General features: G+C 44.7%; 1 protein-coding gene across 8 annotated transcripts in view; it reads right to left on the bottom strand.

Moving 5' to 3' along the window:
- Window positions 1–25469, bottom strand: part of NCALD (neurocalcin delta) — a 435844-nt gene continuing 410375 nt past the window's right edge. For all 8 annotated transcript variants that reach the window (XM_061123646.1, XM_061123649.1, XM_061123650.1 and 5 more), the window contains 3 exons: window positions 20887–21283; window positions 5280–5385; window positions 1–2650 (listed from right to left, as the gene is read on the bottom strand). In XM_061123646.1, the coding sequence (XP_060979629.1) occupies window positions 2553–2650; window positions 5280–5385; window positions 20887–21264 (582 nt within the window). In that variant the 5' untranslated portion in view covers window positions 21265–21283 and the 3' untranslated portion in view covers window positions 1–2552. The remainder of the gene's footprint in view (window positions 2651–5279; window positions 5386–20886; window positions 21284–25469) is intronic.

The raw sequence follows: 25469 nt of genomic DNA, 5'->3' as shown, positions 1-25469 counted from the left end.
TTCAAGTCGTAAGCAACTTTATTCCAGTCCCTTGAGCATCACAGGCGGAGCTGCTTTCAGACAGAACAGACTCCCATTTCCAGAGGTCCCTCAACACAGCAATGACAATGAACAGCCCAGCTCACAAGTGACATAAGCTTTTAGGCATTCAGCTTTCTGGGTGCTGCTGAGTCCCTTGGCCACACAGTGCATTGGATCAGATATACAAAGGCCTGCTTGGGAAGGCAAAGAATGAGAAAAACAACCCTCAAGAAAACACAGTCAGGGTCAATGGCAGGCCAGGACAAGGACTACTTTCCGTCCATCCTGGGCATATCAGCATTGATCAGCCCTGTGTCTGTCTGCTTTTTTTTTTTTTACAGCTGGAGATGCACTCCCCTGCTTCTTACCCCAGCTCTAGGCTCTAGCGAGCAGTGAGTCTGGCTCAGTAAGATGTCATGACTGAGGACGGAGCCCAAGTGGGCTTTCCCCAACATTAACTGACTCCACCATCAAGGAAAGCTAAAGGAGGAATTAGGTCTTCAATTAAGAGCAGGAGAAAATGAGATGCAGCTCGTGAACATTACCTGTAGAGGTGCTGGGTCCCCATGCCATTGTGCATGCCACTAGGTTAATTCCCTAGTTCTCAAAACCAGATTTTACCACCCGGCCAACGGAGGAACTCCGCAAGTCTCAAGGTGTAAAACCACTATAAAAAAAGCTGACACTCAGAGCAAGAGGATTATTTTACTGAGTCCAGGTCTCAAAATTTCACCTTGCAAAGTTCGTTCCTTTTGGTCAACCACACAAATGCAGATTTTTACTATCAGTTTAAATGGAATTGAGTAATAACCAGGAATCTGGGGGTTAGAATAGGCTCAGCATCGTTTCCCTTATAAGTTTATCTTTGTGTGGTTCATGGTCTCTAGGAAGTAGCTTGGCTGCAACCCAGGGAACCTGTCTGCCTTCTCTTGGGGCAAGATCTCCTCATCTACATCCTTGAGTGTTTGGGTTTCCCCTTGCCTACTGCTTGTGAAAATATGACTTACCTGTGACCAGCGACTTTGACTCTTACCTTTCAATACAAAGGTCATCAGACCAAACAGCAACTCAAATTTGTGTTTTCACTTCTGGAAATACAAATTTTTTTTTTTGGAGAACACAATAATGGGGAAAATATTTTTTGGATTATCTATAGTGGGCCTTGGAAATCAGACAGTTGCTTATGCCTTCTTCAAGATGAACCAGATGACTGCCTAACCTCTGACTCTCTTAAGGGTCACTGGGGGCATGGAAAAGTCAACATTCCAGCTATGGCTTCCTAACTGTACGTGTGGGTTAAAGCATCGGGAAACCCCCAGAATTTATGCTATTTGGGGTGGGGGAGGGTGGGAAAATCTACAGAACATGGTCTGCTCAGAAAAGCAGCACACCTCCAATCCATCAGTGAGCTGCTGGGCTGGTGGGCAAACCCGCACCTCTAATAAATATGAACCTTCCGGTGCTCCACTTGACACATCCCACTCAAACCTGCCCCACTTCTATTCCCTTGGCAGTACCACTGGAAAATCACTCAAAAGTAAAGTTGGGCCCTGGTCATGGTTACTTTGTACTTTTCTGGAGTATATAAAATATACCTGCTGATGGGTGCATTTGTGCAAAGACAGATATGACTTTAAAACAAGACACAGACATTCATTACAGCTGGCTTACTTTACAATAAGCTACTAAAAACAGTCTTCTGTAATAAGATTGTATTAGTGCTCACTAAACATGCATTTCATTTAAACAAGGCAAAACACTTAATTTGGTCTGCAATACCCAATATTTTATATACAGCAATCTTTTTTTTTTTTTTTTTTTTTATCACAATAGGCAACAAGATGGGTCTGGTTTTGGAATATAAGTTACCAATTGCATTCAATTTCCAAAGAAACTCAGCTCAACTAGCGTAAACCTGGCAAGAAATAGCTGAGCCATCTTTTTCTTCTTCTCTATGAATTTACCTTGAAATGTTCACAGCTTAGAAACTACAGCCTATTTGGGAAGAGGGTGGGGTGGGCCTCTGGGAGGATCCCCCAGGTCCCTTTAAGAGTCTGGCCCCAGAGGATTCCATCCCCGGGGAATCCAACAAGTGGTGCCACCACCCCTAGGGCTTGTATGACTCCAGACCCAGGTGGCGAGTTTTGTTTTTCCAACGGGCCCCTCAAGTTTGCAACAGAATCACTGGACTGGATTGTTTTCCCTTCCCCCTCGCCTCCCCGAGTCTTCAGTTTTAGAACACAGACTTTCGAATCAAAGGAAAAATAATAATAATAATAATAATAACGATGAAAAATCGTCAGAACAACAAACACCAAAGTCTGTGCACGACAGGGCTGTCCATGCTTCCACAAGCGCGGGGGGTCTAGACATTCCCACGAAGCATCCACGACAGAGAAGCTGAAGGCGGCACGGAAGGAGGCGCATCCGACCACAGGGGGAACAGCATCACTGTCAATATTGTTTGGCCAAAAAAAAAAAAAAAATCCAAAGGGAACACAGGCAGCTCTACAGTTGGTGGGGCGCCGGGTTCAGAACTGGCCGGCGCTGCTGGGGTCACACTGCAGGAGGCGCACAATGGACGGGTCGCTCTTGGCCCCTCGGATGAACTCTTCCAGGGAGAGTTTTCCTGAAAAGCAAGCGGACTGGTGAGTGTTGGCCAACGGCAGCCGCGTGAACGGGGTCTTCCCGATGCATCTCGGGGGCGGCGGCGCAGCACACCCTTTCCCGGGGTCTCACAGCAGCCGTGAGCCCCACCTTCTGTCTTTCCAAGCTGAGACCCCCCCCCACCCAGGGCAGGGGGTCGTTCGTTCAGCGTCGCACAGCCCGGCACGGGGCTTACTGAGAGCTCCCTGTGTGCCCGGCCCTGGCTCCGGGAGGCGGTGGGGTGGGCGGGCGCTGGGTGTCCCCAACGTGGTCCCTGCCCTCGTGGCCCTTCCGGCTACAGGCCACCATGTCCACGGAAGAGATGGTGCTCGCGCCTTTCAGAGAGTGAGCCGGGTTCCTGCTGTACATCCCACGGGGTACTGGGCCCTCGGGCTCCTTCGGGTCACCCGGGTACACCTAGGAAGGGACCTGGGGGGAGGGCCACTTCTTTTGGACAAGCTGTGAGGAGGGCTGCCCTTCCCACCCGGGGTGAGGGAATTCCGAAGCAGAGAGACGACCCCTCAGTCAGGGCTCTTCTACCCCGATGGACTGCGGGAGGAAGACTGGCTGTCTGAGATTCCACTCCTACTCCAGGTCCTTTTCCTTTCTACCTAGGCTAGAGTATGTATTAAGTTCCCTTCCAGAAGTTTCCTCATACTGTCAGAGGGGAGGCAAAGCTCCTCCCCCATTTCTGGGCCTGGGGGTGGGGGCGGAGCGAAGCCTACATGGAGCGAAGAAGTCTTGCTTCCTCCAGTAACGTGCGTGCTTCCGAATTGGCTTCGGAGCTAACTTGCTGGGGGGCCAGACTTTTCAAGTTACAGACCCGGTGTTAGATGCAAAGAACTTCTTCAGGAGGAATCTAACCGCAGGAGACTCTAGATGAGGCCTCTGCCCCCGGGCTCCAGCCTTTGGATCTAGAAGCCCAGAGCAGAAGCACCAAGTTTCCTAGTTGGGCAGAGTCTGACCCCCTGCAGAGGGGAGGGGTCATAAACGCCTCCCTGTATGGCTCTAACTTCCCCTCCCCATCTTTTTCTTAATCAAGGCTTTCCATTAGGAAACACAGGGCTTTTAGCAACAAAATGCATTTGAGAAATGCAGACCCTGTCGGGGCTCTGTGAGCCCACTGTGGCCAAGTCCCCTGACCGAAGCTCTATTTCTGGTAGGGAGGAGTTCATCCTGCATGTCTGGATCTTCTCCCATCCTTCACCCTTACTCTAAAGAGGAGGCCGGGTCACAGGCAGGACACAAGCCCCCCCTGTGCTCTCCTGGAACATTAGGAAAATGTGCAGTTTAATGTCCGGGCCTTTACTATCCTATTAAAAGAATCCTGTTTGTTTAGTCTTTGCAAGACAAACTATTCACTGTGAATCAAGACACAAAGAAACAGGATGTAATGGCAACTTTGTGAAGGAACAAGCAAACAAACAGATTGGCTTGTACCCTGCAAGCCCAGATTCTCAGGCCGCTGGTGCCCCAGAGGGCACAGGTATAGAAATTGAGGCTCGCTCTGACACAAAGCCTTCGTCAGGGCTATATGAGTAACTTTGCTCATATATTTGACAAGAATTGGTGGGATGCCCAGCAGAACAGGCAAGCCGGGAATAAGAAATGACTTGCTATAGCTCACTCAGGATATGACAGCTATGGATGACTTAGGGCTTTTTATGGGCCAGGGTCTGTGTCAAAACTTTAAACTCAGGTATTACATCTAAGTAGGGTTGTCAGAGGGGCTTCCCTGGTGGCTCAGATGGTAAAGAATCTGCCTGCAATGCAGGAGACCTGGGTTCAAACCCTGGGTTGGGAAGATCCCCTGGAGAAGGGAATGGCTACCCATTCCAGTATTCTTGCCTGGAGAATTCCATGGACAGAGGAGCCAGGTGGGCTACCATCCATGGGGTTGCTATGAGTCGGACAAGACTGAGCAATTCACACACACACATACACACACACAGAGGGTTGCCAGAATTGGCAAATAAAATACATGAAGCCCAGTTAGCTTTCAATTTCAAATAAACAATAATTTTTTAGTATGTTCCAAATATTGCATAGGGCCTACTTATACTAAAAAGTCATTTGCTATATATCCAAAAATCAAATTTAATTTTACTTCTATTCTAGCTGGCAATCCAGCATCTAAAAGTCCCCTGTTTTTGAGTTTGAAATCCATCTCTCCTTTCATTTTGGTTTGCTTTGCACCCCCTTGTTGGGTTTGAATTGTGGGTGGCTCCCTTGGCGTGGAATCTGCTGTCCACCTAACCCCTCAAAAACTGAGGGGCCCCACTTGGTTCTGGGAAACCCTACACTTTGGAGCATGTGCAGGGAACCCCTGGGCAGCTGGGAGGGAAGCTTCTAGGGTCTGAGTGGATACCAAGCCCCTTCCCACTTTCTGATTAGCTAGCCTGCAGGAGCCAACCTACTGCGAACCACTCAGGTCCTCCTCCGTCCTCCCCATGCAAGGAGTATGTAGCAAGAGCTATTTTCACAAAGGACCCTGAGCCAGATCCTATGGCCAATAAATTGTCCTCGAGTGGCATTTCCATGCCTGGATGCTCTAGACCCTCCAGCAGCCCCCACTCTGAGCAAAATCAAGAAAAGTGGCCGTGGCCTCCTACCATCTCTATTGGTGTCCATCTGGCGGAAGATCTTTTCTGTCCTCTTCTCTGGGGTCGACTCATCTTCAGGCATTTTCATTACAGAGGAAACCATCTTATAGATCGCCTGGGGACAAGAAGTAACACGGTGGGGAGACAGAGACATGGTTTGGTTTTGTACACAATGGCCCTATTATTAAACCTCCCAAATGCCTCCCAAAGGAAGGCATTCCCTTCACACAGAGAGCAGGCTCTGTTCTTGCTTCTCGCTTGTTGCAGAAAACAGATGTGCCGTGGCTGTGAGAGCAGCCAGGCCAGCAGAGCTTGTCCAGCGGTAAGGACCTTCGGGAACGACAGCTGACCAGAAGATCCACCAGACCCACCCCTCACTCCATGTCTCTAATCTTATTGTGCATATGAGCCCCCTGGGAATCTTACGAGAAGGCAGAAGCTGATTGAGTAGGGTGGGTTGGGAAATGGAGGTCATAAGATTATACATTTCTAACAGGGATCCCATGTGATGCTGCTGCTGATTTTGGGGTTCCCACTCTCAGGCTGTAGATGACATTTCTCAGGCCAGAGAGACAGGTCAGAGTCTACTCCCTGGTTCCCTTGAGGATGATAAACACTGTTTGTAAGGGCCTGCCCTCCTCCAGACATTACCAATCCATCCCAATGCCCTCTCCACTTGTGTGTGGCAATCATCTTGCATTCCTTGTCAGCACACTGTCAGTCATCCCCCAGGATGGGGACCATCTGCCACTTGAGTACTGGATGAAATAAGTGCACAATAAAAGTAAAGAAGGCTGGACCTTAAAGAAGTCTGAGCCCCGAAGAATTGATGCTTTCGAACTGTGGTGCTGGAGAAGACTCTTGAGAGTCCCTTGGACTGCAAGGAGATCAAAACAGTAAATCCTAAAGGACATCAACCCTGAATATTCACTGGACGATCTAATACTGAAGCTGAAGAGTCAATACTTTGGCCATCTGTTCAGAAGTGCCAAGTCATTGGAAAAGACCCTGATGCTGGGAAAGATTGAAGGCAAGAGGAGAAGGGGAAGACAAAGCATGAGATGGTTGGATGGCATCATTGACTCAATGGACACAAGTTTATGCAAGCTCCGGGAGATAGTAAAGAATGGGAAAGCCTGGTGGGCTGCAGTTCATGGGGTTGTGAAGAGGCACACAACTTAGCAACTGAACAAGTGTACAATCTCTGCTTGAGATAAACTGAGTATGTCTGAAATCTGATGATCAAAAGAGTTTTTGACTGAAATCCTGAAAAACTGAAGAGGTTTTTGAGCAGTACTGAAACTATCTCCCCTACCACCTGTGGCACCACCCCCCAACCCCAGATGCTCAGGGCCTGGAAGACCTCAGCTATCAGATGTTTTTATTTTGGAAGAATAATTTAAAGTCATTGTTTTTATCCCCAGACCATGGTTTTGCTACTCAGATTCACTTTGGGAACTTTGGCCCTGGGAAGGAGTTTTAGAAAAAGTAGATTTTTCCAGAGGGTGGGGGGGGGGGGGGGGCGGTTAGAAATCTGGAAAGTTCTGGAACTTGGAATACAGAGGGAGGAGAGAAAGGAAGGCAGCTGAGGGACAGTAGTCTCCAAAGGGAAAATGTGGAAACAAAACGGGTTGTAGAAAGAGATAAAGGCTAAGCCTCGCTGCTTTAGTCTTGTTCTGGTCAACCTGCCTCAAGTCCCTGAAATATTCTGGAGAAATGGTGATAAATATTATAATCTCAGTTGCTAAAACCGGAATGAAAAATGGCATACCCAGTGTGCCGACTCTTGGGCTGATGATCCCACCCCACAGGGACTCAGTTGTGTCCAGCTCTTTACAACTCCATGGACTGCATCATGCCAGGCTTCCCTGTACTTCACTGTCTCCCAGAGTTTGCTCAAACTCCTGTCCACTGAGTCAATGATGCCATCCAACCATTTCCTCCTCTGTCGTCCCCTTCTCCTCCTGCCCTCAATTTTTCCCAGCATCAGGGTCTTTCCCAATGAGGCAGCTCTTTGCTTCAGGTGGCCAAAGTATGGGAGCTCCAGTTTCACCATCAATCCTTCCAGTGAGTATTAATAGAAGCCTTAAGGATGCTTCCTTCTTAATTAACCTTCCTAATTAACCTTCTTTGGGGCTGCGTTGTTCCTTCCCCTGGTCTGTTTGGGCCTCAGTAAGGTCCCATAGTAGCAATGAAAACCCAGTGGTTTGGAATACTCCTTGGAACTCTCAGCCTCTAAGACTTGAGGCTAATGAAATTCTCCTTCTTGGGATCCTGAAGGGAAGTCAATGGTATGATAATCTAGAGATCATTCTCTTAATACTCTGGTTGAACAAGTGAATGAAGGACCAAGCTAACAGATGACTATGTGTTTGAAATAAAGGTTCTTGTACCCAACAGAAAGTCTTCAATAGTTTAGTCTTTAGCTGTCAGTCTAAAGAAGTAGGGTTGGGGCCAAGAAATGAAGATGCGGTTAGTACGAAGAAGAACCCATAAGCAAAAAGAATTATAACGTCTGAATGTACAGAGGGGCTGAGTGGCTCTTTCATTGTGTTCAGACTAGATTTCTGCACCACCACCCCCCCCACCCCCCCCCCCCCCCGGCATTTTTTTGTGTGTGCATCAACTCACAGAAAAGAATTAACAGGTTATTCAGAATACCAGGTCTATGAACGTGGGTGTACTAGAGCAGGGAACAAAGAGACTAGGTGAAAGTCCCAGGGGTCTTGTGAGTGAGTGAGTGGGTGACATCCCTACAAAACCTCAGTGGGATTAGGGTAAGTGTTCTTCCATGGTCTCAACAAGTCAGCATTGACTGTGTTGGATCTAGGACTCCACAGAGCAGGGAGAGAAGGCACAGCCCAGACAGCACTTTGAAACAAATCGTGTCTTATTAGCTCCAGTTTCTGTTCACCACTCCCCACACCACCCCGACAATTTAATGGGATTAAACTATGAAGAGGCCAGGCTATTTCCCTACTTTATTTTTAGCAATGTCAGTGAGAGGCCCAGCAGGGACATCCTGTTTTTAATTAAACTTGAAGAGCCCTATTCTTGTCTCTGTGTAAATACAAAGCTTGGGACACCCAGGAACCCAGCTCTGGCTTGGCCCTAGGCAGACTCAGGACAGCACAACCTGAGGCTTGGGGTCTTACCAGCTTCCTCAGGGCCTGTGTTTTTTGTTTTTTTTCTTTTTCCCTCTGAATGAACCACCTCTCAGAATGTTGGAAAGGAAGGACTCAAGTCTGAACTGATAAAGGTTGTGGGATTAACTGAGGGCAGGCACGATTCCAAGAGCTAAAGTTCACTCCTCTCTCTGAAGGAAACCAGGCTGACTTTTCATCAGAAGACATAGGGTTTTCTAACAGGACACCCAAGCCCCACAACAACCCACCAAAGGCAAAAGAAGTTAAGTGGTACAGGGCTGTTTCTAGATTATCGGTAAAGAAGAGCACCCTCCTTAGAAGGACACCTCATAGCAGGAAAGGAGGGTAGAAAGAGGCCAGGAGGATCTTTCTTGTGAAAGCTCTTAAAATGGCATCAATATCTATATATCTAGAACAGCATCAGCATTTTCTTGTTTAGAGCTAGAAGAATACAAGAAAGTCAGTATATCCATAATGTTTACCAAAGTGCTCCCTGCCTTTCACAGACAGGGAGGGGATCAGGGGAGAATAAGGGCCCTACCCCTTCTTTCCACCAAAGCAGCTCCATTCTTATATTAGTTTTCACATAAGATTTCACTAATACTTGAAACTCATTACTACCCAGTCCCCCTGCCACCACCCGTTTGTTTCTTGGTAAATAGTCCTACCATCCACTATTCTGTAATCAACTCAAAGACATCTTTAATACCTCTCTACCATGTGTCTCCACATGCAGGTGGCCAACTAGACCTATCAAACCTGCTTCCTTAATATTTTTCTTAATTTATCATTCTTGCCCATTCCTCCCACCACTGTCTTGTTTCAAGTCAATGGTGGTACCCATCATTTTTAGATCTGGGCAATTACTACTTGTTTCAGTCTTACATTAAATGCTCTGCAAAGGCTGCTTCAAACAACCCCTTCCAAAGATCCCATTTACTCCCCTAAAAAGACATTCTGGAGCTGCCACACTTTAGGACTTCACATTTTGGAGGATGATACAAGATTGTTTCTGGAATGTTTGATTGTGAGGTACCACTGCAATGTCTTAGTGGAGAGAGATGTCCATTAACAGCTGGACATAGTAGAGGTGAAGGCCTGGAAGGACACTGTTTCTTCATCCATAAAATGGGGCTAAGAAGGTTATTGTGAGGATTAAATGAGATAATACAGGTACCAGGTGGACCAATGTCCTACAAAAATTTACGTCCACTCAAAACCTGTAAATGTGACTTTATTTGGAAATAGGGTCTTTGTAGATGTAATCAAGTTAAAATGAGATTCTACTGGATGAGGGTGGGCCCCAATCCAATGATGTATCCTTATAGGAAGAAGAAATTTATACACAGACACACAGGGAAAATGGCATGTGATGATGAGAGAAACACAACTCCAAAACACCAAGGATTGCCAGCCACCGCCAGAAGCTAGGAGAGAGGCATGGAGCAGATCCCTTGCCCTCCCGCCAGGAGTATCTGGAAGGAACCAACCTTGCCCACGCCTTGATGTTGCACTTCTGACCTCTGGAACTATGATAGAATAAATGTTTTGTTGTTTGAAACTGCCCAGTTGATGGTAATTTGTTACAGTAACCCCAGGAAACTAACACAGGAAAAATACTTAACACAATGCTTGGCCCATAACAAGCACTGAGAAGATGAGACATCCCAGAAGGGGTGGGGGAGGAAAAGAGGGCTAAGGCTGGAACTCTGCTTGGGAATATCCTTGTTTAGGGAACAGAAGAAGGAAGCGGAGTCCACAAAGGAGACCTGGAGGGCACAGCCCAGAGGGGCCCTTTGGGTAGTAGGCATTCATTTGTCTTGCCAGATGTATAACTTCAACTCTTAAACTATAATGTGGCTTGTCATGATATATTAATCCCCTAATAAGAAAGGGATAAGCCAAATATAACTGATAAACAAACACTAGGGTCAGTTCTTAGAGAAAGTCATTAGCCTGGACAAATGCTTTAAAGAATTTTCTCCAGGAAAGAAACTGAAGTTGAGTTCAGTGTAACATCTGTGGCCCACACTTGTAATTGAGGCAAGAGTTTGGAGCTGAATCCCCAAGAGCCATGTCAAGATGGACTAGAAGGTCTCACTACCACCCCCACTTCCATTTTTTTTCTTTTTCACAATCAGAAAAGAACAGTGTTTCAGGTCTTCAAGGCACATATTACAAGTGACATAGTGTCTATGACACAAATTTAGAAAGATCTTTGGGAGAAAAATAACTACTCAGGAAGTGGTTCTAGAAAAAAAGTAACCAAATCTTTCTGGCCCTGATTTAGATCTGTTGTGACACAAATACGCAGGATCTGGTTTGTCTGAACTGGCCACAGTTGGTGCTCTTGAGACTAGGTCAGATTGATTTGTGAGTCTGTTTGGTGTTTGGGGGCAGCAACCCTTTGCATGACCAACACCACAATCTCCCTTCCTCTTCATCTCATTGCTGCATAGAAACATATAACTTATTCTGATGAGTGCATCAGGAAAAAAAAATCCCCATGTTGCGGAAAGAAAGGAAACAGTGCACTCTTCTGGGATAGACTGCCAGCATAAGCCCTCTCCCTTCCTTTAGTCTTCATCCATTCAAAAGATGTGAAGCTGTAGACTAGGGTGTTATGAAGCTCACTCGCCTTCATCAAAAGAGCCAGTCAACCTTGAATCACAACTAGGAGGAGGAGTCTGATTCTATGACAACACGTATTTGAACACCAAGTAGTGTAAAGCAATCATTACCATCCAAGGAATGAATATGCTAACTAGAGATTATTTCAACCTGGTCATTAAAGTGAGTTTCCCGAGAACTGCTAAGGGTAACATGGTGTTAGCCTCTGTATTCCTCTGGGAAAGCCTCTAGTTGGAACTCGAGAACAAATCCAGACGATCTGTGCCCCAATAGCCTGGATGCATGAGGTGCACCCATGGACTCAGGGCAACAGCTGAGATTTGGGGAATTCCTGGTGCCAATCACACTGTCTCCTGGAAAGGTAGCTCTTCCTGTTACTTAAATCCCATAAGCATCAGGGCAGCCCAGAAATTTTAGTTTCTTCCCAGCTGGGCTGGTGTTTGGTGGGAAAGACAACAGCTGAAGCAGCCTGGGTACTCCTAAAGCTATCTGTACAAGCACATCTCTTCTGTGGGTTCCACCATTCAGAGGTTTAGTTGGGTTTGTGAACATACATTTTATGATGAGGTAAACTTAACATAAAACTCAATGGAAGACTGTTACTTTGTCCTCTGAATGGGAAATGACCTCCCTTTATTTTGCAGGGGAACATCCTCTCCCAGCTCTAGACACTTCTATAGAATAGCAGTAGCCAGCATTTACTGAGTAATACTCCATGAGAGATATTATTATTATGGTTACCCTGTTTATTTAAGTTATATGCAGAGCACATTTTGCGAAATGCTGGGTTGGATGAGTTATAAGCTGGAATAAAGATTGCTAGGAGAAATATCCACAACCTCAGATATGTGGATGACACCACTCTAATGGCAGAAAGAGAAGAGGAACTAAAGAGCCTTGATGAAGGTGAAGGAGGAGAGTGAAAAAGTCGACTTAAAACTCAGTGTTAAAAACTAAGATCATGGCATCCAGTCCTATCACTTCATGGCAAATAGAAGGGGAAAAGGTGGAAGCAGTGACAGATTTCCTCTTCTTGGGCTCTAAAATTACTGCGGATGGTGACTGCATGAAATTAGAAGATGACTGCTTCTTGCAGGAAAGCTATGACAAACCTAAACAGTGTGTTAAAAAGCAAAGACATCACTTTGCCGACAAAGGTCCACACAGTCAAGGCTGTGGTTTTTCCAGTAGTCACTTACGGATGTGAGAGCTAGATAGTAAAGAAAGCAGAGCACCGAAGAATTGATGCTTTCGAACTGTGGTGTTGGAGAAGACTCTTGAGTGTCCCTGGACAGCAAGGAGATCAAACCAGTCAATCCTTAAGGAAATCAGCCCTGAATGCTCTTTGGAAGGACTGATGCTGAAGCTGAAGCTCCAATACTTTGGTCACCTGATACAAACAGCTGACTCATTGGAAAAGACCCTATGCTGGGAAAGACTGAAGGCTGAAGAAGAGGACGACAGAGGATGAGATGGTTGGATGGCATCTCCGATTCAATGGACATGAACTTAGGCAAACTCCAGGAGGTGGGGAGAGACAGGGAAGCCTGGTGTGCTGCAGTCCATGGGGTCACAAAGAGTCGGACACGACTGAGCGACTGATCAGCAACAACCCCCCCAAGAGAGGCAATGTTCTAGGTACTCCACTTGTCAGAACCGTTTAACCCTTACGATTACTCTTGAGGCGGGTGCTATGATTAGTTCCAGTTCACACATCATGAGAACAATGTACAGAAAGGTTATATAACTTACCTGAGGAAAAGAAGGAAAAGGAGATAGAAAAAAAAAAAAAGAGCGAGATAGAGGCAAGATGATACTGACCCACTTTGCCCAAGACACCGACTCTCACATGCCAATTCTTCCCTTCCTTCATCTTTATTTGGGATACATGTTGATCAATTTTTGTCTAAGCTTGTGATTTTCATTCAGATAAAGAGTAAAGAAACACAGCTGTGTACTCCTACCCAGTGACAGTCCTGTAGTTATTGGATTCGTTTGAATTTGGATTGAATTGGTTCCTTCAAGGGTCCTAGTTACTTTCTGAGAACAGAAGGGGGTCAGTTTCATTCCCTGTTCTTCCTGCATTCTCCCCTGCACCCAGGGAGGGCTGTGGTCCTGTCGATGAATCCCTAAGTTCAAGTTCCTTCACCCCCAAGATCCAGAAAGCATCTGAGCATTCATGTCAACTGGCAATGCTCCGCACATGCTCCCTGGCCCCTTCCTCAAACACAGCCTGTGCTGGGCTGGGTGTAGGTGTTCAGACCTGCCTCTGGCTGGGCTCAGGGACAGAGAAATATGTGAGGCAGGAAGGCTTCTCCTTCTTGCAGCGATGAGCTGACACCAGCACCCCCCCTGAGGAGAGGATCTGCTGTCACAGGGGGAAACTTCAGAACTGTGATCTGGCTTACGACTCATGAGAGACGGTTTTGATGCAATAATAAAATATTGGGTCTAAATCATGTCCCTAAGTTTGTCACTTAAAAAAATAAACAGGAAAATGTTTATGTAAGATTCTAAAAATAAATCTGTATATGGCTTTTGCTTTTTTGCTGAGATGTTGATATAGCACAAAATTACTTTTGCAAAAAGGAACATAACTGCATTTGGACATATGCAGTAGACTGAATAACAGCCTCCTCAGAGATGTCCTTGTCTCAATCCCCAAAACCTGTAGATACGTTACCTTCCAGAATAAAAGGAACTTGAGCTGGGGCGGGGGGTGGGGGGGAGGATTATTCTGAATTATGAGTGGAAGGGAGAAGCAGAACGAGATACCCAGAGGAATGGCAACATGAGAAGAACTCAATCCATTGCTGCTGGCTTTCAAGATAGGTATAAAGGGCTACAAGTCAAGGAATGTTTCAGAAAATAGGAAAGGCAAGGGAACAGACTTTCTTCCAAAACCTCCAGACAGAATGCAAGTTGTCCTACACCTTGAGTTTAGCCCAGACAGAATACAAGTTGTCCTACACCTTGAGTTTAGCCCAGTGAAACTGATTTCAGATCTCTGACCTCCAGTTTAACCAAACCTCCAGTTTAACCAAAGTTAAACCATGGAGAACAACATTAGGGAAGAAAAACTAGAAAATTTATGGGGTCCCAATCTCCATTCCCTTGGACAGCAAGGAGATCAAACCAGTCAATCTTAAAGGAAATCTACTCTGAATAATCATTGGAAGAACTGATGCTGAAGCTTCAATACTTTGGCTACCTGATGCAAAAGAAAAGGTCGTTGGAAAAAACCCTGATGCTGGGAAAGACTGAAGACAGAAGGAGAAGAGTGCGGCAGAGGATGAAATGGTTGGATGGCATCTCCGATTCAATGGACATGAACTTGGGCAAACTCCAGGAGATAGTGAGGGACAAGGAAGCCTGGTGTGCTGCAGTCCATGGGGTCGAAAAGAACTGGACATGACTTGGTGACTGAAAAACAACTACCCTCATTAATTGACAAGCCTATTATAAACTTGTTTGGACACCAATCTTCACTCTGACTAATTATTAGTATTTGAAGGTGAACATCATGAATTTGCATTTTACATTGCTGTTGTTTAGCTGCTAAGTCATGTCCAACTTTCTGTGTCCCCTTGGACTAGAACCTACCAGGTTCCTTTGTCCATGGGATTTCCCAGGCAAGAATACTGGAATAGGTTGCCATTTCCTTCTCCAGGGGATCATTCTGACCCAGGGGTGGAGCCCATGTCTTCTGCATTGACAGGCGGATTCTTTACCATTGAGCTATTGGGGCTTCCCTTAAATGGCTTGAATTTTTGAGTCTTGGAGGGACAAAAATTCAGTCAGGAATTTATGGACTAACACTTGTAGCTGAGCTGCAGTTTCACTTACTTGAACAAATATAGCCTTAATTTCTGTATGATTCTGCTGGCCCACAGCTTGCCTTCGTCTCATCACTTTCAAATAGATATTTTCTGGGACCCCTAAAGGATACCTACAGTATGTGAAATGTGAACTTCCAGATGTTCATGCTGGATTTAGAAAAGGCAGAGGAACCAGAGATCAAATTGCCAACATCTGCTGGATCATCAAAAAAGCGAGAGAGTTCCAGAAAAACATCTACTTTTGCTTTATTTGACTATGTCAAAGCTTCTGACTGTGTGGATCACAACAAACTGTGGAAAATTCTTAAAGAGATGGGATTATCAGACCACCTGACCTGCCTCCTGAGAAATCTGTATGCAGGTCTAGAAGCAACAGTTAGAACTGGACATGGAACAACAGACTGGTTCCAAATAGGGAAAGGAGTATGTCAAGGCTGTATATTGTCACCTTGCTTACTTAACTTATACGCAGAGTACATCATGAGATATGCTGTATTGGATGAAGCACAAGCTGTAATCAAGATTGCCAGGATAAATATCAATAACCTCAGATACACAGATGACACCATCCTTATGACAGAAAGTGAAGAAGAACTAAAGAGCCTCTTGATGAAAACCAAGATCATGGCATCCGGTCCCATCATTTCATGACAAATAGATGGGAAACAGTGGAAACAGTGACAGACTTTATTTTGGGGGGCTCCAAAATCACTGCAGATGGTGACTGCAGTCATGAAATTAAAAGACGCTTGTTCCTTGGAAGAAAAGCTATGATCAACCTAGACAGCATACTAAAAAGCAGAGACATTACTTTACCAACAAAGGTCCATCTAGTCAAAGCTATGGTTTTTCCAGTAGTCATGTATGGATGTGAGAGTTGGACTATAAAGAAAGCTGAGTGCTGAAGAATTGATGCTTTTGAACTGTGGTACTGGAGAAGACTCTTGAGAGTCCCTTGGACTACAAGGAGATCCAACCAGTCCATCCTAAAGGAAATCAGTCCTGAATATTCATTGGAAGGACTGATGCTGAAGCTGAAACTCCAATACTTTGGCTACCTGATGCGAAGAAGTGACTCATTGGAAAAGACCCTGATGCTGGGAAAGTTGAAGGTGGGAGGAGAAGGGGACGACAGAGGATGAGATGGTTGGATGGCATCACTGATGCGATGGACACGAGTTTGAGTAAGCTCTGGGAGTTGGTGATGGACAGGGAAGCCTGGCGTGCTGCAGTCCGTGGGGTTGCAAAGAGTCAAACATGACTGAGCGACTGGACTGAACTGAAAGGATACCTAAAGCAACTGTAGCATCTGCAAACATGCATTTCCCTAAACGGTGCGGACCAACTAGAACCAAATAATGAGCATCCCCACAGGGCTTCTTGGGATGGTGACAAGGCCTGGAGTGTAGACTGTCAGAGAAGAGGGGGTGGAGAAAGGAAAGGAGAGTGGGGAGTTTAGTAATATCCTACAGCAAATTCCAATTCATCCAGAAACAATGAAAACCGGGAGATTAGCATAAGAATAAGATAGAATACAAGAATGATCAGTTTGCAATGCAGCAGAATGGGATAAAATAGCCCTTAATAGGAAAATGGTTTTAAATTTAATTTAATCTCACTGACAATTTGGAAGGTGCCTCAGGGTGCTGCAAGGCTTCCTCTCCATAGCCATGAATATTAATCATCAGGGTGCATTACTATGGAAAACAATTCTGGAAATCTGAACCTTCCATTTGCAGGCTGCTGACGGCAGAAAGTGAAGAGGAACTAAAAAGCCTCTTGATGAAAGTGAAAGAGGAGAGTGAAAAAGTTGGTTTAAAGCTCAACATTCAGAAAACTAAGATCATGGCATCTGCTCCTATCACTTCATGGGAATTAGATGGGGAAACAGTGGAAGCAGTGTCAGACTTTATTTTTTTGGGCTCCAAAATCACTGCAGATGGTGATTGCAGCCATGAAATTAAAAGACGCTTACTCCTTGGAAGGAAAGTTATGACCAACCTAGACAGCATATTAAAAAGCAGAGACATTACTTTGCCAACAAAGGTCCATCTAGTCAAGGCTATGGTTTTTCCAGTGGTCATGTATGGATGTGAGAGTTGGACTATGAAGAAAGCTGAGCGCCAAAAAATTGATGCTTTTGAACTGTAGTGTTAGAGAAGACTCTTGAGAGTCCCTGAGCTGCAAGGAGATCCAACCAGTCCATTCTAAAGGAGATCAGTCCTGGGTGTTCATTGAAAGGACTGATGCTGAAGCTGAAACTCCAATACTTTGGCCACCTCATGCGAAGAGTTGACTCATTGGAAAAGACCCTGATGCTGGGAGGGATTGGGGGCAGGAGGAGAAGGGGAGGACAGAGGATGAGATGGCTGGATGGCATCACCGACTCGATGGACATGAGGTTGAGTAAACTCCGGGAGTTGGTGATGGACAGGGAGGCCTGGCGTGCTGCGGTCCATGGGGTCGCAAAGAGTCGGACATGACTGAGCGACTGAACTGGACTGAACTGAAGAATCCTAAGTATGAAAACTTTATTAAGGAATCTGTGTCCTTCCAATTATGACCTGCAAACTTACTGTGGTCCTGTGAGTGGATGAAGCTGCTTTATAGTAGAGAAAGTACCTTGTTAGGGGGAATGCCCCTTCATTTTTGTGATCACTTTCTGAACACAGAGCCAGCAAGGGCTCAGCAAGTGTCTACCAGCACCTTTTGCACCTTTTCGGCAACGTTCCACCCTCCCTTGCAAAGTGGATTCGATAGCACAGGGAGAGTGTCTATTTTCTTCCTCATATTATTTTTTCCCGGTGCCAGCTACTTAGTAGGTGTTTTACCACAGGTGTGGAAGGAGCTTGTGAAATTCTTGAAAATCTATAAACCCACATAATGGGGACTGTCCTCCCTGACTGGGAATCTACATCTTCAGTACTGGCCACCACACCATTGCAGCCAGGAGAACTGTGCAAAAAGTGTTAAGCAGGCAAAAACATGATGGTTGATGGAAAATTTTTTTTTTCCTTAGATCTCAATCAGGAAGCAATTCTCTACAAAAAGAAGGTACCCATCCCATTCACTGCAGGGAGGCAGGGAACGAGGGCAGAGCACCACACTCCTAGGTAAAAAGGAGAGACAAAGAAAGCTAATTAAAATCGCATGCTCATTCAATCAGCCGTGTCTGACTCTTTGCGACTCCATGGACAGCAGTCCACCAGGCTTCTCTGTTCATGGAATTTTCCAGGCAAGAATACTGCAGTGGATAGCCATTTCCTTCACTAGGAGATCTCCTAGACCCAGGGATAGAACCTGCTTCTCCTGCCCTGGCATGTGGCTTCTTTAACACTGAGTCACCTGGGAAGCTCAAATTAAAATTAAAAACCACGTTTTAAATTTGAAGTTTTGTTTAAGTAGCAAAGGCTCAGAACAATTGGAGAGGTGCAAAGACAGGGGGCACCCTCCACTCACTTCAGAGGTACATTTGGAAAAACAATTTGGCAGACTATCTCAAGAGTCTTAGAAAGAAATGCTTATTCCCTTTGGCCCAGTAATTGTACTTCTGGGAATCCATTCTTAGGAAATAATCCTAAATATAGAAAAAGCTTCATGCATAAGAATCACGTATTTGTTATTTCATTTTTAAAGTTATAGTGTTATGTATAACAAAGACTGGATACAACTTAAATATCCAATAAGGGAAAATTAGGTATATTATGATATGTTGTATGAATATTATGCAGCCATTAAAATGTTTGTGTTGAAAGTTTCAGTAGTATGAGAAATGCTTATGTTTTGATTATGTTAAATGAAAAATGGCAAGGTACAGGATTTCACATGCATTATGAAATCAATTAGATATTTTTAAATATATGGAAATAGGACCAGGAAGATGTATTAGAAAATTATTAGCAATGATTCCCTTTGTAGGTGAAGTGGGGTTATGGAGAATTTTTCTTTTTCTTTTCTTGTATACTCCCTGTATTTTTATATGTGTGTGTGTGTGTTGGTCGCTCAGTCATGTCTGACTCTTTGTGACCCCACGGACTGTACATAGCCAGGCAGGCTCCTCTGTGCATGGAATTCTCCAGGAAAGAATATTGGAGTGGGTTGCCATTCCTTTCTCGAGGGGATCTTCCCGGGCTAGGGACTGGACCCAGGTCTCCTGCATTGAAGGCAGACTCTACTGTCTGAGCCACCAGGCAAGCCCTATATTTTTATAGTAGACATTATATTTTTCATATATTTATCCTTGGGGGAAGGGAGAAGCCCTTTATTTTTGTTTTATGATTCTTGTCTCTGGGGCATTCATTCTACACAGTTTATTCAGATAGTTACTGTGTGGGGGCCAGGGAGAGCACCGGTGGCCCAGGCAGAAAGGAGAAGGGGCTGGAGGATCTGGGAGAGCTCGTCTGTTTTCCTGCGGCGGGTGTAGCTGTCACTCTGACTGCCCGGGGGTCTCAGTCCCACTCCCAGGAGCAGGCCCCGGCCTCGGCCACAGACTCAACAGCAGGTGAGTCGTGCTGCCCTCCCCCAGGCTCAGCCCTCAGCTCCTGTGACCAGGATTTCCATGGATCCTTAAAAGCAGGTGTCACACACCTCCACCCTCATCCCCTGCTTACCTGTATCCGAGTTCTTTCTGTCTCCTGTCTCTTTGTATTACACCCTCTGCCACCGTTCCAGCACCCCACTAGGTCTCCCGGGGCCCACAGCTCTACCTCTGAACCCGGCCTGTCCTGGATGAAGCCTCCGAGATGAGCCTTCCAGGAAGCCAGATGACCACTTTCTTGTACCTGCTATTTGCTGCCAGATACTTCCTTCCTGTGTCCCACGCACCTGCCAAGATGGTGCGCCCTCCCTGGGGCTGCTCGCCCGCGCACGTGTTTCTACTGTCCCCAAGGCCCTTCTGACCTCCTCCCCCCGCCCCCGCGCTGTGTCTCAGTCCCCTAAGGCTGGTCCCCAGGCCCCGCCCGCTGCTGACGCAGCTGTCGTTGCCATGACTGCAGCTCCTTCAGCCTTTCCTCCTCCGCAAAGCTTGCTGGGAGCCCACAGGAAAATGTGGCCAACGCGAGGGGCCCTCTTCCTGTTCTTTGAGGAAATTCACTCTGGGTGAGTGATTTGAGGAAATAAAATGGAGTACTTCCTATTAAAGTGATGGAGGCCTTGATTCTGCACTGTTCATCTCTCTAATGAGACAGAAACTAGACTAGAGATCCCTACTTGTATTCAAGAGTCTAGGGAATTCCCTGATAGTCCAGAGGTTAGGACTTGGCACTTTCACTGCAGGGGCTCGGGTTTGATCCCTGGTCAGGAAACTAAGATCCCCCAAGCTAGGCCTTGTGACCAGGAAAAAAAAGTCTAATGAGGTTGGAAATTAATTCTGATAATGACAATGAGTTATATGTATGTGTATATATATATATATATATATATATATATATATAACTGGCACTATGCTTAGCACCGAACAAGGAGAATCAATCTAAAAATAATCCCACAGCAGTGGGCACTGTTGTGGTTCCATTTTACAGATAAGGACACCGAGGCTTACTTAGGTGAACTAACTTGGTTAAAGTCACAGACATAGTGACTGAAAGAGGTAGGATTTGAACCCAGGTCAGAGTTTGGTCATAAACATTACTCTGCTGGGTCCAAGCAGGTCATTGCGATGAGTGGATGGGGTGGCCCCAGTGAGCATGACCACCTGAGCAGTGCATGTCCCTCAGTAGGGGAGAGTCACCGCAAAGCCCCTGGTGACCTAGTCCAGGCAAGAATGTGGGTCTAGTGTCGGCAGAGCTCCTGAGTTCCCAAGAGATGCTAACCAATCTGCATTGCTATGTGTAATCTCCCTGTATCATATATGGGTTCCACATTTTCAAAGACCCTGGCTAGCCCAAATTAGTGCCCAGGCAGCCCACCAGCTTGCAATCTCTCCACTAAGCCATACTGTGGGTGTTCCAGTGCTTCCTGGGACTTGCACGCTCCCCTTTGTAAAGGGCAGGGGCTACATACCTGCACAATCTCCAGCATCTCTGCCTTGCTGATGTAGCCATTTCCGTCTAGGTCATACATGCTGAAGGCCCATTTCAGCTTCTGCTCCAGCTTCCCCCTTGACGTTACGCTCAGGGCTATGATGAATTCTCTAAAGTCTATCGTCCCATCTCCGTTGGCATCGAAGGTGCGGAAGACGTGCTCTGCAAACTTGGAAGCATCCCCGTAAGGGAAAAAGTTCCCGTAAATTTTCTTAAACTCCTCCATTGACAAGTGTCCGCTGGGGCAGTCTCTCAAGAAGCCTTTGTACCATTCCTGGATCTCGTGCTCCGTGAAGTCCGTGCTTTCCAACAAGTCTTGCATGACCTCTGGGCGCAGCTTGCTGTTCTGTTTTCCCATCTTGACAGCAAGAATTCAGCTGCAGACAGAAAAGAATACAATATAGAGAGTTTCCTAACCTGTTCTTCAGAGGCACATTTTACAACCTGTGATTATTCCTTTGGGAAAAAGAAAAGAAAGTGTGACTTCAATAACATTGTCTAGGGCTTGCCAACCTTGTGCTCAGCCCAACAAAATGTAGAAAGAGGGGCAGGCAGAAGATGCAGAGCAGAAATATCAGTGAAAACTGATACTTCTCTGACGCAGAGCCAAATGAAAGACAGGAGATTTATAATGAAAAAGGAAGACACTACACACATACGCACACACAGAAATGATTACTTAGTGCTACCTTATCTATTTGCAAGAGGTTGAGCCTGGTTTTAGAAAGACCAGGGTTCTAACACCCAATCCAAGTATTAGTAGGGAGAATTAAAGGAAAGGATCAAAAAGAGAGAGCAAAAGAGGTAATGTCACATGATTTAGAGTATTTGCAAATAAAATGCTTGGGTATCTTCTGAATGTTATAAAGACAGACATGAGTAAGGGAAGTAGAAACTCATGTAATTCCATTAAATGCTACCAAGCTTTGTCAGTTATTTAAAGCCAAAATGTCAAATCACTGTCAACATTGTGTTTAGATGGTAAAGATGATGTTTCATAAAGTTATGTCCTATGATTGTGGCTTATGAAACTGGCCAAATTTTCCTTTTTAAGATACAAAAAAACTTCATATTTTCTTATCACGGTAATAGCACATCCATAGTAAAATAGCAAACAACACAGCAATACATATAGGAAAGTCAGCATCATTTCAAATCTTAACACTTAAACACTGCCCACAATTTGGTGTGTGTCCTTCTAGATTTTTCATATGCACCCTTATCTAAAATGCTATTAATATATGTTTTAATATGTTTACATTTCAAGAAAGAAGAAAATATACCCTTTGTTACTTATTTTAAAAATATAATGTGGGGAATAAAGGCAACTTTTATTAAGATAGAAAAAAACTTGCAATTACCACCTTCCCATTCACAGAGCCAGTCAACATTAACCACGTGCCACATATCAGGTATATTTCTGGCACTGTGGATGCAAAAAGTAAGATGCGACCCCTCCTCCTTAAGGGACATCCAGTTGCCTATATATTGGGGGGGTGGCAGTGAGAGGACAACACAATAAACATTCAAAAGATGGTATCAGGGGAACGGATATGGTGTAGTGAGAGTACATGGACAGGACACCCAAGCCAAAAGGGGACCTGGGTGCTATCAGGGAAGCCTTCTTGGAGGAGGTGAGCTTAGTTCCCATGTCCAAAGTCTTATGATATAAGCATGGTAAAGATAACTCCCTTCTCATAAAGGGACTCTACAACTTGTATTTTACATTTTTCTTGTATTGGAAACTTACAGAATATATAAAAGATTTTAACCCCCATTTTAATAACAATTCCCAATTTCTTTGAGATTTTCACTTTGTGGTGCTTGTTTATGTCTGCCTCCCTCCCAATGCAGGGTGAGCCCCATGAGATGGAGTCTTGTTGAGGTTACTCTGTCTTGCTAGGGCCCACCACATATAACTTAGGTGAATGAAGAAATGACTCAGATAAATAATTACAACATGGAAATATGGAATAATTTTCTTGGAAAAGGAGTCTTTTTGCCCCAAAGATGAGGCCCCGGCTTTCAGAACATTATTTGAGACACTAAAGCTATTTGGTAGTTAAGACTCGGTCTTGGGATCTCTTTTCTCCACTCTGCCACTAGTTTTACTGAGACATAATTGACATAGAGCATTGCATAAGTTTAAGGTATACGACGTAAGACCTGATATACGTTTATACTGGGAAATGCTCACCCCAGTAAGTCTAATTAATACCCATAACCACACATGGTTACAGAAATTTTTCTTCTATTGAGAACTTTTAAGATATACTCTCTTAGCATCTTTCAAATATACAATACAGTACTGTTAATGATGCTGGTGCTGAAGCTGAAACTCCAATACTTTGGCCACCTGATGCGAAGAACCGACTCATTGGAAAAGACCCTGATGCTGGGAAAGATTGAAGGCAGGAGGAGAAGGGGATGACAGAGGATGAGATGGTTGAATAGCATCACCGACTCAATGGACATGAGTTTGAGCTAACTCCAGGAGATAGTGAAAGACAAGGAAGCCTGGCATGCTGCAGTCCATAGGGTTGCAAAGAGTTGGACACAACTTAGTGACTGAACAACAAATTGTTAACTATAGTTACCATGCTGTATGATGCATGCCCAGAACTTATCTGAAGCTTCTACTTGTTGACCACCTTCACTGAACTCCCCCTCCTCCCACCCTTGGGACCTGTTAAAACTGAATTGCCTGTGTACCTATGTGTTGCCACCACTATAAATAAATTCCATGAAGGCAGGGTTTGAATCTTACACTGCTTAAACTTCTTTCATTATATGCACAGTTCAGGAAATGACAAGCAATCCTTGTGACTTGCCGAGCTGGTTGATTTTGCTCCCTGAGTTCTGCACAGAGCAGAATCAGCCCCACTCTGCCTCTGAGGTAGGCGCCCCGGGAAGGGTGGAACAATTCTCTTCCCATCAGCACGACCAACAGCTGCCTGAAGGAGCTCACTTTCAGAGGAGACGCTCTACAGAGAATCAGACCAATACCATTTTACGTAAGAGCAAAACTAAACTACAGAATCAGACCAATACCATTTTACGTAAGAGCAAGATTAAACCACAGCTCCAAGCACGATACAAACAGAATTTATTAAACTGAACCTTTCAATAACTTTCACTTCCCTCTGTGTCTTTCTTTTTTTTTTCCCTTGAGAAAAAAAGTGAAGTAGGAGAGAATGGTTTGTATTAGAATTTCAAAACTCATTTAGTTGCTAAGTTGGCAATTTGCCAGAGGCAAGAATTCAGAAATACAAGGTAATACATAATGCATGGATTTACAGAGTTCCCAAACATTTTATGGAATTTACAAGTAATGTTGAGTTTTCCTTTTGGGGAGTGCTTTAGAAAAGAATCCTTTGGTGTGGAGTTCAGTCAAATCACTGTGAGAATCCTTTGGTTCTGTGCAAATCACTGAGTGCAAGGCCTTGGGAAAAAATGCCACTTTGATATTAAAATCTGCTCTCTTAAAGAATGATTTATTTCCCAGGATGTAGAAAGCACTGTTTCTTCAAAACCAAACTTGAGTTCCTTTCCCAATGTTTAAAAAGTATGTCTCATTTATTAGCTGTTTTTGCGCTAGAAACAAATTGCTTCAACATTTTGGCTAAGGCTCCCACTGAGACTGATCTGTGTGCAGCTATTTTTCCCGTAAACAGTAATTAAACCGCATTTACAAATTCATTAGCACAGAAAGGCCATAACACAAACAAGGCAGAAGAGCATGGAATAAGTTATCTGGGAAGCGGGTGTTTGCAATTTAGGCCAGAATTTGTTTCAGTAGATAACTACAAACACTTTACTAACTATGATGTCCGAACTTGAGAAAACCATCTGGACATGGTTAGGCTGTACAACAAAAATCTCCGGGGATGTATGATACCATTTCTTCCTTTAAGGGAGAGAGGGAAAGATAGAAAATGCCTGACAATACCTTTTTCTCTTGGAAGACAGGAATTTTGTTGGAGTTGAAGGGTCGGGGAGGGGACCTTAAGGGAAATGCTACATTAATTAGCAGTCTAAAGAAAACAAATCATCCGGAGACAAGAAGTTGCTCCTCAGGTCAAATCCTTTTAATTGCTCCATTCAGTCATTAAAATGTTTATTTTGTGCCAGTAGAACAGGGCATGGAATAAAAATGCTCGGGCTCAAAGACTGGCTCTATTGTTGACCAGCTCTTGGGTAATTCACTTCAATTCTTACTGCACTTCAGTATTCTCATCTGTGAAATGAGGTCAGTTGTCTGAGTTCATATCTCACTGATTCGATGTGAGAATTAAACGAGACCGTCATAAATGTAAACATCTGGCGTTGAGTCAGGGACAGATGCTCTGGTCAGTGAAAACTACATCTTACTCCTTTTTTTTTTTTTAACAAGTGAATTTTAATATTAAAGGTAAAGTGGTGTGAAACTAGAATTTGGTTTTTTTCTCTGTTAAGAGGACAACATTTTTATTTTATTTTATTACTAAACTTGGTATTTTGTATTGTAGTATAGCTGATTAACAGTGCTATGATAGTTTCACGGGGACAGCAAAGGAGCTCAGC

The sequence above is a fragment of the Dama dama genome, chromosome 21 (genome assembly GCF_033118175.1).
Source record: "Dama dama isolate Ldn47 chromosome 21, ASM3311817v1, whole genome shotgun sequence".
Lineage (NCBI taxonomy): Eukaryota > Metazoa > Chordata > Mammalia > Artiodactyla > Cervidae > Dama > Dama dama.
This window is presented reverse-complemented; position numbering and strand designations above follow the sequence as displayed.